The sequence below is a fragment of the Ursus americanus genome, chromosome 19, assembly GCF_024610735.1.
Source record: "Ursus americanus isolate L20-20 chromosome 19, mUrsAme1.1.p, whole genome shotgun sequence".
NCBI classification, from domain to species: Eukaryota; Metazoa; Chordata; class Mammalia; order Carnivora; family Ursidae; genus Ursus; species Ursus americanus.
The window spans coordinates 21009848-21021932 of NC_142145.1; the positions used below are offsets into that span (position 1 = coordinate 21009848).

The window sequence follows — 12085 nt, forward strand, 5'->3', positions numbered from 1 at the left end:
TATCTCTTTACATTTCTTGAGTGGAGTTTGGCTTTGGGAATCTCCTAAGGGCATCTAGTGCATGTTTAAGTTCTTTAACAAGTCCCTGTATTTGGAAGTCCTGTGTGCTTGTTCTTTCACCTTTGGTGTTCTTCACAGACAAACCTGGGAAACCTAAAAAGTCAGTGGAGGTGGCTGAAACCTGGTGCTGACGATCAAGGCCTGGCTGGCAGCGGAAATCACTTGGGAAGTGAACATAGGGACTGGATGCATGGATTAGGCCTTGCTAGCTGTTAATTCGCCATTACAGCCTAGGTGGGGAGGCCATTTTGTTAAAAAGTTATCTTACCTTTAAAATCCTCAAGTTAAATATGTTGCTTCCAGAAATATTCCTTCCATTTTGTCACCTTAATTTCTATGAGAGGATTCAAGGGTATTGCCAGCAAAAAAGAAATACTTTCTTAATGTGTCCTTCCATGTTAATACTCACATTCAGGCTGAGTGGCCACTTTGATGGGTTGAGAACTCTCCCCTGGTCCCCACTCATTGTAGGCCACAACTCGGAAGGTATACATGGCTTCTGGCTTCAGGTTTCCCACAGTAAGCTGAAGGGACCCAGGCTGGGATGTGTTCAATGCTCGTTCCCTGGGAAATAAAAGTTTCAGGGAAAGATTATTCCAACATCAATACTTTTAGCCAAACCTTTATTCAAGGTGCCAAAGCAGTGAGGCGGGCCAAGGTTTGCAGGTTTGCAGGACCAAGGGCCTCCACATAAACACTGCAGGGTTTGGGGGAAGCTCACGTTCATGGCATTCCCATGAAACTCGCAAACGAAAGTCTTTTCCCTAGACACTTGACAATTTAGAATTCAAAACTCATGACAAAGAGCTATTAAAATAAGAACAAACATCTGGAATGTAGACAGGAAGATGCATTTCGTAAACATCCGGCTAATGACAGAAATCAAGGTTTCAATTATTCCACAAATCGGTCTTTGTCAGTATTGCCAACAAATGCATTTATGCATTTTCTCTCATTGTATGAAAGGAAAAGGCAGATGCTAAGTGCCAATGCGCATGGAGTTTGAGCTCCTGTGGTTAAGTTAAGTGCAATTAGTGAAGGAGGGTGATTCCTCTCTACGTGAGGAGAAACTGCAACACATGTCTACTTGTCTTGTTCTTCAAGCCACATCTACATGTGGCCAGTTCATGTCCCAACCAAAAGCTTCCTCAGTGGTTCCAAAAAAATTAATTTCCTGATCCTGGTGCAATTTGTAGTACATATTAAGAGATACAGATGCTAACATATAAGAAACAATAACTACTAAAGTATTCTTTAAAGATACACATGATTGTAGACACTTGTATCCTCGTCGGTCTCAGATAATTGATGGGCAGGTGAAGAAGGAACTTCTAAGCTACTCACTTGTTTCTTAAGGTTTCTGTTTCTAGAGAGTATCTCTTGCATCTTAGTGGGATTATATGTACATTTTAATTTTGCCATTTGGTTTTATTTTGTCTGGGGAGATATTTAAAATGAAACCTAGTTTTCTGTGAGGGCAAAGTAGGTTTCCAAAAAGAAAAATAAAAACAAAGTTGTAAGGGCATTCATGGTGATTCTTGGGCATGTATGCAATCTGAATTTGACAGATATGACAGAGACTGGCTGAGTCATCCTCAAACCCATTTCTTCTTCTTCACATGCTGGATGGGATTTCCTGTGAGGTCAAGATGAAGGCATGTGACTCAGTCTACACAGTGAATGTGAGTGTACAGCACATGTGCTGATTTCAGGCCTGGTCCAGAAAAACTGCGCATGTGGTTACCTCTGTGCTCTCTTCCTTCACCCATGGGCTTGGGGTGGCTACTTTGGGAGCCATATACTGATGATAGAGGAGTCAATATTTGCAAGAATTCTGGAGAAAAGGTGGGAGAAGAACTGCCTGTCAGTCAGGAACATCCCTTTTCTACTTCATAGAATCAAACAGTTTTGAGTCACTATAAATTTCAGGGTTTGTTTGTTTTAGATAGCAGTTGGTGTTATTTTATCCAGTACCTCTAATAATTAAAATATATACCCTAAGTGGTTACCAGAGTCTCGGGTGAGCGAGGAAGAGGAAGTTATTCAGTGGGTACAGAGTTTCAATTGGGGAAGATGAAAAAGTTCTGGAGATAGCGTGTGGTTATAGTTCTTTGAATGCACTTAATACCACAGAACTCCATACTTAAAAATGGTTAAAACTGCAAATATTATGTTATATATATTTACCACAATAAAAACCAACCAAACAAACAAATACCCTGTATGAATCTTAATACAGCCTAAGGTTTATGTACTTTTTTAGGAGTGCTCTGTTAAGTTACTGCAAGGCTGAACTGTGACTTACTGGCGGGGGGCGGGGGGGAGGCAGGGTCTCGGTGGGATTCAACAGCAACTGAAAGTAGGTAGAGGTAAGACATCAGATAATGCTCCCACATACCACATATCACACTGCTTTATTCTACCCACCTAAGATTATTTAGGCCAACAAGTTGCTTTGTAAAAGAAAATATTCATAATCAGATTGCATACCTTGTGTATATATGGATTTTTGCATCTGATTTATTTTTCTTTAGCAGAAGAACTTTAAGATACATTGCCTCATGCAGCCTTTTATATAGACAGGATGATTTTATCATCATCTTACAGATGCAAAAGTGTAATTTGGAAAAACATCGTTATTTATTTTTTTTCAAAGGACTCATAGTTAGTGGATAGCAGAATTAAAAATGGAACCTGGGGCTTCATCCTTTAAATCCAGTATTGATATCACTCAACAATTGTGGGGAAACATTTGTGGGGCCTATTTGGATCATGGACACTTTGGGTAGAAGACATAAGTTTCCAAAGGAGTAGAAGGGATGCTAGGCATTCAGAAATCACTGTGAGATGAGTCTGTCACCTGCTACTATATCTTTTCTAGCCATCCAAGCAACATAGTTGTCCTTGAAGGTCGGATCTCCATACCAAACTTCTTGGGTATCTATAAGGAAAGACAGCTTTCATAATTGACTTTATTCATGCACTACTAAAGAACTGAGTTGAAGGAGCTGTGTTCTGGGACATGCTGGCCTAATCTCTTGAACAGGCATTCTTCAGAGGAAAAGAGGCAAGAAAATCTGGGTATGCCCATGTAAGAATGTCCAAGATCATATAATGAAAATATCAGTCACATGTAAAAGTAGATGCTGGATTTTATTATGAGGAAGGGAGTTTTAGGTTCCCATAATCTCTATCAGCCTCCAAAAAGTATTCCAAATTAATAATAGTCATGAAAAAAAGTATGTTCACTGATATGAACAATTGATGCTTCCTCCGTATTACATAAAGTGTGAACAAAGCATTTTTAGAAAATACTTCTATGGTAGCAATCTGGAAAAAAAATACAATTTAAGCAAACATAGTGTGTTTTTCCACAACTACCTTCAACACAACTCTATACCTCTATTCTCATCACATGCTAGTACTGCCTTGGAGTGACCACTAGTTTCTTCAATGTAGGCTCTTAATGGCTTAAAACAATGATTTAATCTAAACATTTCAAATTTATGTGCCACTTTTCAGGAATCGGCTCATCTTATCAAAGTGAGGTTGCATCAAAATGCTTTGGACGCTGTGGGGTGGATTCAGCATTCTTCAGTCTGGGATTGTTATTTTGACTTTCTAATGAAGTTATCTGAGCCTGATTCCTCAGGTGCTGATTGGTGTCATGAAAATGCTTACCTCATAGAGTTTCTCAAGAACTAAATGAGATGCTGTATGTAAACCACATAAGACAGGAGGCAGGTTGCCTGCGAGTCAACATGGAGTCTCGTATACATGGTAGTTACTGCTGTTATTTTTATTATTATAACAGAATATCACCACGACCTCATAAGAAATAAGCAGCCTTGACTCTAAGAAGAGGACTTTTCCACAAAGTTTTTAGAACTAGGAATTTGAGGAGAGAAATTAATAGGAGGTATAGTCACAAAGAAAAAAATACATAAATAGATCTCATTGAGCTCTATGGGTCTGCTCCCCCATTACTCCCCTCAAACAAAACAAAACACTGTTTTTTGATATTTTCTGTAAGATTAATTTTGTTTTCCAAGATAAGTTAAATTGTAAAAGTGGTTATAACTAGAGGTATTGAATAAGTTCTGATAATGAAAATAGTAATATCTTTAAAAGGGGGAGGCTTCAATGACCGCAAGCTGAGAAGGAATTGGTGTTCCCTGAGTTCCACAGTGTAGCTGAACAGCCCTGTGAAATGTGATGTCCACACTGCTGGTGCCTGGGCTTTGCTGCCAGGCTGCTCTGGTGCTTCCTTGGGTCCTACGAGGGGGCTCTTCAAACTGCTAAAGGCATACAAATGCATTCTGGGAAGTTGGCATTTCCTGCCTGTCGTCCTTCACAGATTTGTTCAGTTCAAGCCCCAGAGATTCGCAGGAGGCTTTTGGTCACTCCTTTCAGCTTTAATAGTTGAAAAATAGAACATCACAAATCATTTCCCAACAAGTAAAGCCTGAGTTTGGAAGGGCAATTTATTACTCTGTGTTTCTCTGGTCTCCCAATAAGCCAATGGCAGCCACCGGAAGTGGTTACACTCTCCCGAGCCTCCACTTGGACCAGTTGGTAATTAGGATTTTCTTTCTGTGCATTCTGGTCCATGCTCCTCTGTAAATGGGCAGATAAACACACTAGGTGCTGAAGAACAGAGACCAGTCGCTGTTAGGAGTTTGCCCAATGATTGTGTTGGGGTGTTCTGCCTGCCATTGCACTGACTACCCCTGGAAAAAAGCAGCAGGGGCCCAGACCAGCTTTCTCTTGGTGAAGTTCTCCCCTATGACTCTGAAGACATAATTGTCTTCAAATTCACAGAGCTCAGAGGCATGGTCTGTGGCATCGGATATATTATCCGACAAAGTTTCATTACTTCACTTCTGTTCCCCTGACTCTCAGTTGTTAGTGTGGGGTTCGGGCAGGTTCAAGATTAGTTGACTGAAGTAAAGGGAACAAGTCACCTGTGCTTTCTAGAATCCATTCACTCTAACTTCATCCACTGAAAATTCACAAAGAATATAAATATAAAAAGTCTGTCTCCTCCTACTGGCTGAAAACAACTGTAGGCAATTTGCCTTCTTTGACCTTAACATGGAGACCAGGAAGAGTTCACAAATAGGAGAAATTTCTTCCTTGTAAACTCTAGTTTTAGGTGCTTTAGGTCACCTGGTGGAGGTTTCTTAGACAATAACAGCTATGTTTTAAATGCATACTCTTGGGGCACCTGCATGGCTCAGTCAGTGAAGTGTCTGACTCTGGGTTTTGGTTTAGGTCATGATCTCAGGGTCATGAGATCGAGCCCCGAGTTGGCCTTGGTGGTCAGCATGGAGTCTGCTGGTACTCTCCCCCCCCTTTACCCTCCCCCTACTTTCTTTTTCTCCCTCTCTCAAATAAATAAATGAAATCTTAAAAAAATAAATAGAAGCACACTCCACACTCTTTGACCTAATAAAGACAATGCTGTTCCTTTTCTGAGATCAGATGGTGAAGTCTCTTAGGTGCTAGTACATTTTGAGGCATGAAGTCCAAGATGGTAGCATAGAATGAACCTCTGTACATGTTGCAGTAAGACCTAACTCTGGTTAGGCTATATTCTCCTGTGCCTGAAACCCATCCCTGTTCTGGTTTGTACTTACAATATACTGTATTATAATAACAGCTTTTCCTGTTTTTTTTTTTGTTGTTGTTTGTTTGTTTGTTCATTTGTTTTTGTCATTGGTCTTCCCAGTTCTTTCTTCTATTGATGAAGATACTCTTCCAACATCTGTAATCTGTCAACTCCATGTCCCAAACTTTGTGCTGGCTGCCATTCTATGGTTTGGGGCACATCTTGAAGATCCAAGACCTTCAAGATGTGGCCTAAACCTTTTCACACTCATTTACAATGAGTAACCCTGCCCCACAACACCATATCCATCTCTCCTTCTTGGTCTGTTGCCATTCTCCCTTTCATTAGTTTGGTTTAGGTTTGTTTTGTTTCAATTACCCTGGAGTTACCTTCTCCTGACTCGCAGTTCCTTCTCAGTTTGGCAAAAGCTCATTCACTCTTCAAACCCAATTCAAATAAAATCTCTTGACTGGAACTTTCCTACTTTCATGTCCTCTGATTCCAGCAGCATTAAATACTCTTTCATGCTTTTGGTGCTCTTGGTTTATAGATCCATTGTAGCATATATCACATTGTATTAACAGGCACATCTATCTTTGACTCAGTTGTGAATTACTTTAGAAGATAAACCATATTCCATTCACATTTTATTGGCACTCAGCATATATACCCATTGAATATAAAAATGGCTATGTTGCCAGTACTCACAAATTTTTAAATGAATACATAAATAGATGTAAAAATGTTAATGGAAAATTGCATAACATGTCCACATACTGTCATCTCCAAAACGTTTAGAGAGCAGGATCTGGTTACATTTTTCTATCCCAACTTAGTCCCTTAGTTTCTAATCCAACCCTTCTTGGGTTTTGTTTTCATTATTTGAAAACAGAGTGGGATCTACTCAAAGGAGCCTTTATAATCTAATATTCTCTGTTGGGAATAAAAAATAGTGTGTGTGTGTGTGTGTGTGTGTGTGTGTGTGAACTGAATTCAGCTCTTCTGTATTTACATTTCAGAAGTAAGTAGACTTTTAAAGATTAAGCATGATACTGTTTCTCACCAGATCATTTGTAACAACATGTCGCTAGTATACATATTAAGTAAATACATATTGTCTTGCCCAAGTGCACCAGGGTGTTAACATTTAGTTACAGCTGTGAGGTGAGCAAAAAATGCTGTTTTGAGGTATCAAACACCTAATTAGTTGCTTCAAGGGGGATGAGTTACATTATTGGTGCTTTATAGGGAAGGAACTATGTTACTTTTAATGGAAAGATTTTTAGCAACCTGTTTTTATCCACTAAAACATCCTGGTTTATTTCTTCAATGACAAGAATGGTACAATGATGAGGAGATTTCAAAACTGAAATATGGTTGTCTACTAGGATAGGGCTCAAAATGACAGCAGCAACAGCTACCCAATGCTACACTCTTTTTTACCCCAGAGCCATAAAGTTTGAAATGAAGAGCTATCTTGAAGGAAAAGTGGGTTCACAGGTGACTTGCCACCAGGTAAAGCATAATGGGAAATGGAGATCATCTAGTTAGTTGGTCAGAGGTATTTTGATTAAATTTTGGCTAAAAATTCCTTTTTTTCTTGAATTGTTAAAAAGCATAGTCTGAGGAACAGACTTTTAAAAATTTTATTTTACTATAATCTCGGTTTCAGCATCTAGTACACATTCAAGAGAGTAGTTATATAACAAATAGCTATTGTAATTAAACATTTTTAAAAACTATCTTTTCATGGAAAAAAAGCTTTTTGTTTCAAATTGTTAATTTTGTTTAGTTCCAGCCTCTGTCTCTTAATAAAGATGACTCAGTTCTGGGTCCTCTTCTTGGTTTTATTTTAGTTTCTTTTTTGGGGGGTCCTTTGAAAGCTGCAGTTATCATCCATATGCTGATAAATTCCCGATATATTTACATTTTCAGGTCCAAACTCCTCTGAGCTCCAGCCAGGCTCCTTATTCGGAAGGCCCTACTTGACATTCCCATTTGACTGTATGTAAAAAAACTTGTCTGAAGCTGAATATATGATCTTCATTCTCAAACCTGGGTCTTTTCCAGCATCCTAATGTCAGTTAGTTACCCTACCATCCTTCCATTTAAATAAGCCAGAAAACTAGGCGCTATCCTTGTAAACATCGTTGTCTCACCATGACTGCCAATCTGTCAGCTGCTCCTATCAATTTTGCTTCCTAAATATCTCTAGAATAATATGTTTCTACCGCGCCATCTCCACTGATCCAGCCTTCATCATTTCTCGCCTGGACTTCTGCAATAGTCTAAATGGCTTCTCTGCATCCACCGGGCTGACCACTTGGGTCTAACTTCCACTCTGCAGCTCCAGCCGTCTTTTCAAAATACAGATCTCATTCTGGCATAGACACTATGCACACATGTCTTCTCTCACAGAAGAATGTTCCTTTCCTTTAGAGCTCTTAATTCAGTGTGTAGTTATATATTCTTCAGTAGAATGATCCCCCCGACATTATTAAACTGCCTCCAAAGAGGCTTCTCTATTATTCCCAACACAGAGCCAGACACACAGTCAACTCACAAGTGAATAATGGGTCATTCATTTGTATATGGCATTTATAGAGGGCATGTTTTATTTTTCAGTATACATTAAGTCCACTGGAAGAATTAAATCACTATTCTCTTATTCAATGATCTAAGGACAGTTTGAGGTAGAAAGGACAGGGTTTTACATTTTTACAGAGAAGCAGAGTGAAAGGGGGGCTAACTTTGCCAGGCTGTAAGCCAGGACCAGAATGTGGAGCTTTGGATTCTGAGTGCTGTTCTCTTTCCTTCACAACACCCTCCCTTCATAACGAGCTTCATCAGCTGCACAGCCTCAGCGCTGCAGAGTGGGGAAAGAAGATGTAAACACCATGTTGAAAATGTAATGCACGATGAATTCTAAAATGAATCCTCCATGTCAATCATGCAAAGGTGGTCCTTTAATCCTGAACAGTGAACACAGGTTTTCCGAGGCAGCATAATGCCATGTAATGCATACAGGGCTGCAAGATGGAAGATCCAGTCCAGCTTTTGTTCTGCCACAGAATAGGTGTGTGACCTTGAGCAAGTCAGGGGCTATCTTGGAGCCTTCCCTGCTTCATTTGCAAAATGAAGATACCAGTCCCTTATCTGCCTACCTCTCAGGGTTATTGTGAGGATTAAATTGAATGATGCTCATGAAAATGTTTTAATTCTCTTATCTGAACTCCCACAGTACTTTATATGTACCTCTTTTAGGGACTATCTTTTACTTTGTATGGTACAGTGAAAAGATCACTGGACTAGAAACCTTGCATTTAAACCTTTCTTCTATGGCAAAATAGACAAGGCAAGAAACAACAATTGTTGGAGAGGATGTGGAGAAAGGGGATCCCTCCTACATTGTTGGTGGGAATGCAAGTTGGTACAGCCACTCTGGAAAACAGTGTGGAGGTCCCTTAAAAAGTTAAAAATTGAGCTACCCTATGATCCAGCCATTGCACTACTGGGTGTTTACCCCAAAGATACAGACGTAGTAAAGAGAAGGGCCATATGCACCCCAATGTTCATAGCAACAATGTCCACAATAGCTAAATCGTGGAAGGAGCCAAGATGCCCTTCAACAGATGACTGGATTAAGAAGTTGTGGTCCATATATACAATGGAATATTACTCAGCTATCAGAAAGAACGAGTTCTCAACATTTGCTGCAACATGGATGGCACTGGAGGAGATAATGCTAAGTGAAATAAGTCAAGCAGAGAAAGACAACTATCATATGATTTCTCTCATCTATGGAACATAAGAACTAGGATGATCAGTAGGGGAAGAAAGGGATAAAGAAGGGGGGGTAAGCAGAAGGGGGAATGAAACATGAGAGACTATGGACTATGAGAAACAAACTGAAGGCCTCAGAGGAGAGGGGGGTGGGAGAATGGGATAGACCGGTGATGGGTAGAAAGGAGGGCACGTATTGCATGGTGCACTGGGTATTATACGCAACTAATGCATCATCGAGCCTTACATCGGAAACCGGGGATGTACTGTATGGTGACTAACATAATATAATAAAAAACCATTAAAAAATAAAAAATAAATAAACCTTTCTTCTAATATTTACTAGTTGCGTAGCTTCTTAGGCAGTGTTTTTTGTTGTTGTTGTTAATTTTCTGAACAGAGTGAGGCGTGCTGATCCGTAAAATGGAAATTATCATATCTGCCTTATCTGAGGATCAAATGGGCTAACATTTATAAAGTGATAAAGTCCTCTCTAAATATAAATTGAGAAACACCTGGCTTTCATTGCTTTTCATTTCTAATACACACAATCATTTGGACATAGCACTGGCTGACAAGAACTGAGTGCTTTTGGAGCACCAGACAATAAGCAAATGTTTTAGGTACTAACAATTTTTAAAGTTGTCATAACCTTACATGCCAGTTATGATTATTATCCCACATGAGGAATCTATCCCACATGAGGGCCACACAGCTAGCAAAATTCTGAGCCAGGATTGAAACCCATGCAGTTGAACTCCATAGCCACCTTACCTTAAGCTTCTGGCTACACTGTGTCACACTCCATAAGTAACTCTGGATTATCCAGTGGGAAGTATAATGTTCTATACATACATAAAAAGTTTGCTACAGTGTTTATAACTGTTAAATAAATGATGCAAATCAACTTAGCCAGTAAGTCAGAAAATTACTGGAAAGAAACCTATAGAAGAAATTCATGTCATAATTGCGAAAATATCAAGAAAGTCTGATTCTCTTCCAGGTTAATCCACCAACTATGTTAAGAGCAAGTTGGTGTAGTGGTTGAGAACACCTGCTTTGGAATCAGGCCTGCATTATATCCCGGTTCTACCACTTACTAGCTGTATATCAGAGATGAAAATGTCTTTTTTAAGCCTCATGTGGATAATGTTTTGTTGTGAGGATGAGATAAGATAATTTATGTAAGAGATGCTTAGCCTGGCATCTGGCACAGTAAGTATTCAATAAATGCTTGCTCTCATATGAATGCTTACTCTGTGGCCTTTGGCATGAGACTTACTCCTCCCCTGAGCATCAGTTGCTAAATGTTTAAGTAGCAGAAAGTCGTAATATGATTCCAAAGATCACTTTCACTTTAATGATTTTTAGGTACAAGGAGGGGAGAGCTGGATATCTGTGAAGCAACTGCATCTCTGTGAATCCTGGCTTTCAGGTTCTGGAATTTATGCTGCTCCCTGACTTACGAAATGAAAGCACCCAAGGTTGAATTAGGAAAAAAAAAAAAAAAAGATGTTAACTATGACACTTGCATTATTGACACCATTAACCAGTCAGACAGATTAATGATAATCTGAGCTAGAGTAATTTGCCTGACAAAGTCATTACTAGTCTGAGGCAAATGTTAAATCCACCACCTTTTAAAAAGCTATTGTGTTAAGGAGCTAAATAAACTTATATGAGCAAATAAGCATTGCAGCTAACCGCTCAGAGACATATGGCATATATTTGCTCTAGTTGAGAGTGAGAAAATGAACAGGGATATTGGAATCAAATTTCAAAATCAACTTTTATTTTTTCTCAATTAAAAAAAGTTTTTATTGAACTTCAGTCAGCTTACTCATCCTCCCCAGTAACACAGTTTGTTTTATTGGTTAAGGAACTATCTATTAAGAATACCACATCTGTCTCTCTGCTAGTTTATCCTACTAGTTCCAATCAGTAAATGTCTACAGAAGTCATGGTCCTAGACACTTGGGAATGGAATTATAAATAAGATCCAGTTTCCATCAGCAGGAAGGGAAACATGCGTGTACTCCAACAAATACAAAACTGGACAAAAGGTAGGAATAATATAATAGTAATCAAAGTATAAGGGGAGGATAAAGGAAAAATTGATGACTTTTGAGCTGGAGGACTGTGGAGAGATTCCCATAGTAGCTGACATTTCAGTTAGGGCTTCAATTCAACAAATATTTTGTGAGTGTTTACTATGGGTTACATATTGCTCTAGGTGCTAAGAATAGCTCAGTGAATAAGGGAGATAAGAACAGCCCTGCCCACAGGAAGCTAATATTCTGGCATCAAGAAAGGGGATTCAGGAAACAATAAGTACAAGGTGATAAAGCTGTGGAAAAAAATATGAATGAAAATTGATAATCATCAGTGAGGAAAGACATCCAGAAGAAGGGGCCACTTCATCAAAGACTCAGTGAAAGTTACAGAATGATTCCCATGGATGTCAAGGGAAGGAACATTCTAGCAGGCTGTTCAGCAAGTACAAAACCCTGAGGGAGGATGATTCCTGGTATATTCAGGAAACACAGGAAGCCAGTGAGACTGGAGAGAAGTGAGCAAATAGGTAAACGGTAAGAATAAGTGATGAGTCTAGGAAGATGACAAGGAGCCAGC

At 39.3% G+C, this 12085-nt stretch overlaps 1 protein-coding gene across 1 annotated transcript in view; it reads right to left on the reverse strand.

The window, feature by feature from the left end:
• Positions 1-458: 458 nt before the first annotated feature.
• Positions 459-12085, reverse strand: part of LOC148108471 (netrin receptor DCC-like) — a 253929-nt gene continuing 242302 nt past the window's right edge. Inside the window, exon 6 of the mRNA XM_087869706.1 lies at positions 459-624. Within this exon, the coding sequence (XP_087725832.1) occupies positions 459-624 (166 nt within the window). The remainder of the gene's footprint in view (positions 625-12085) is intronic.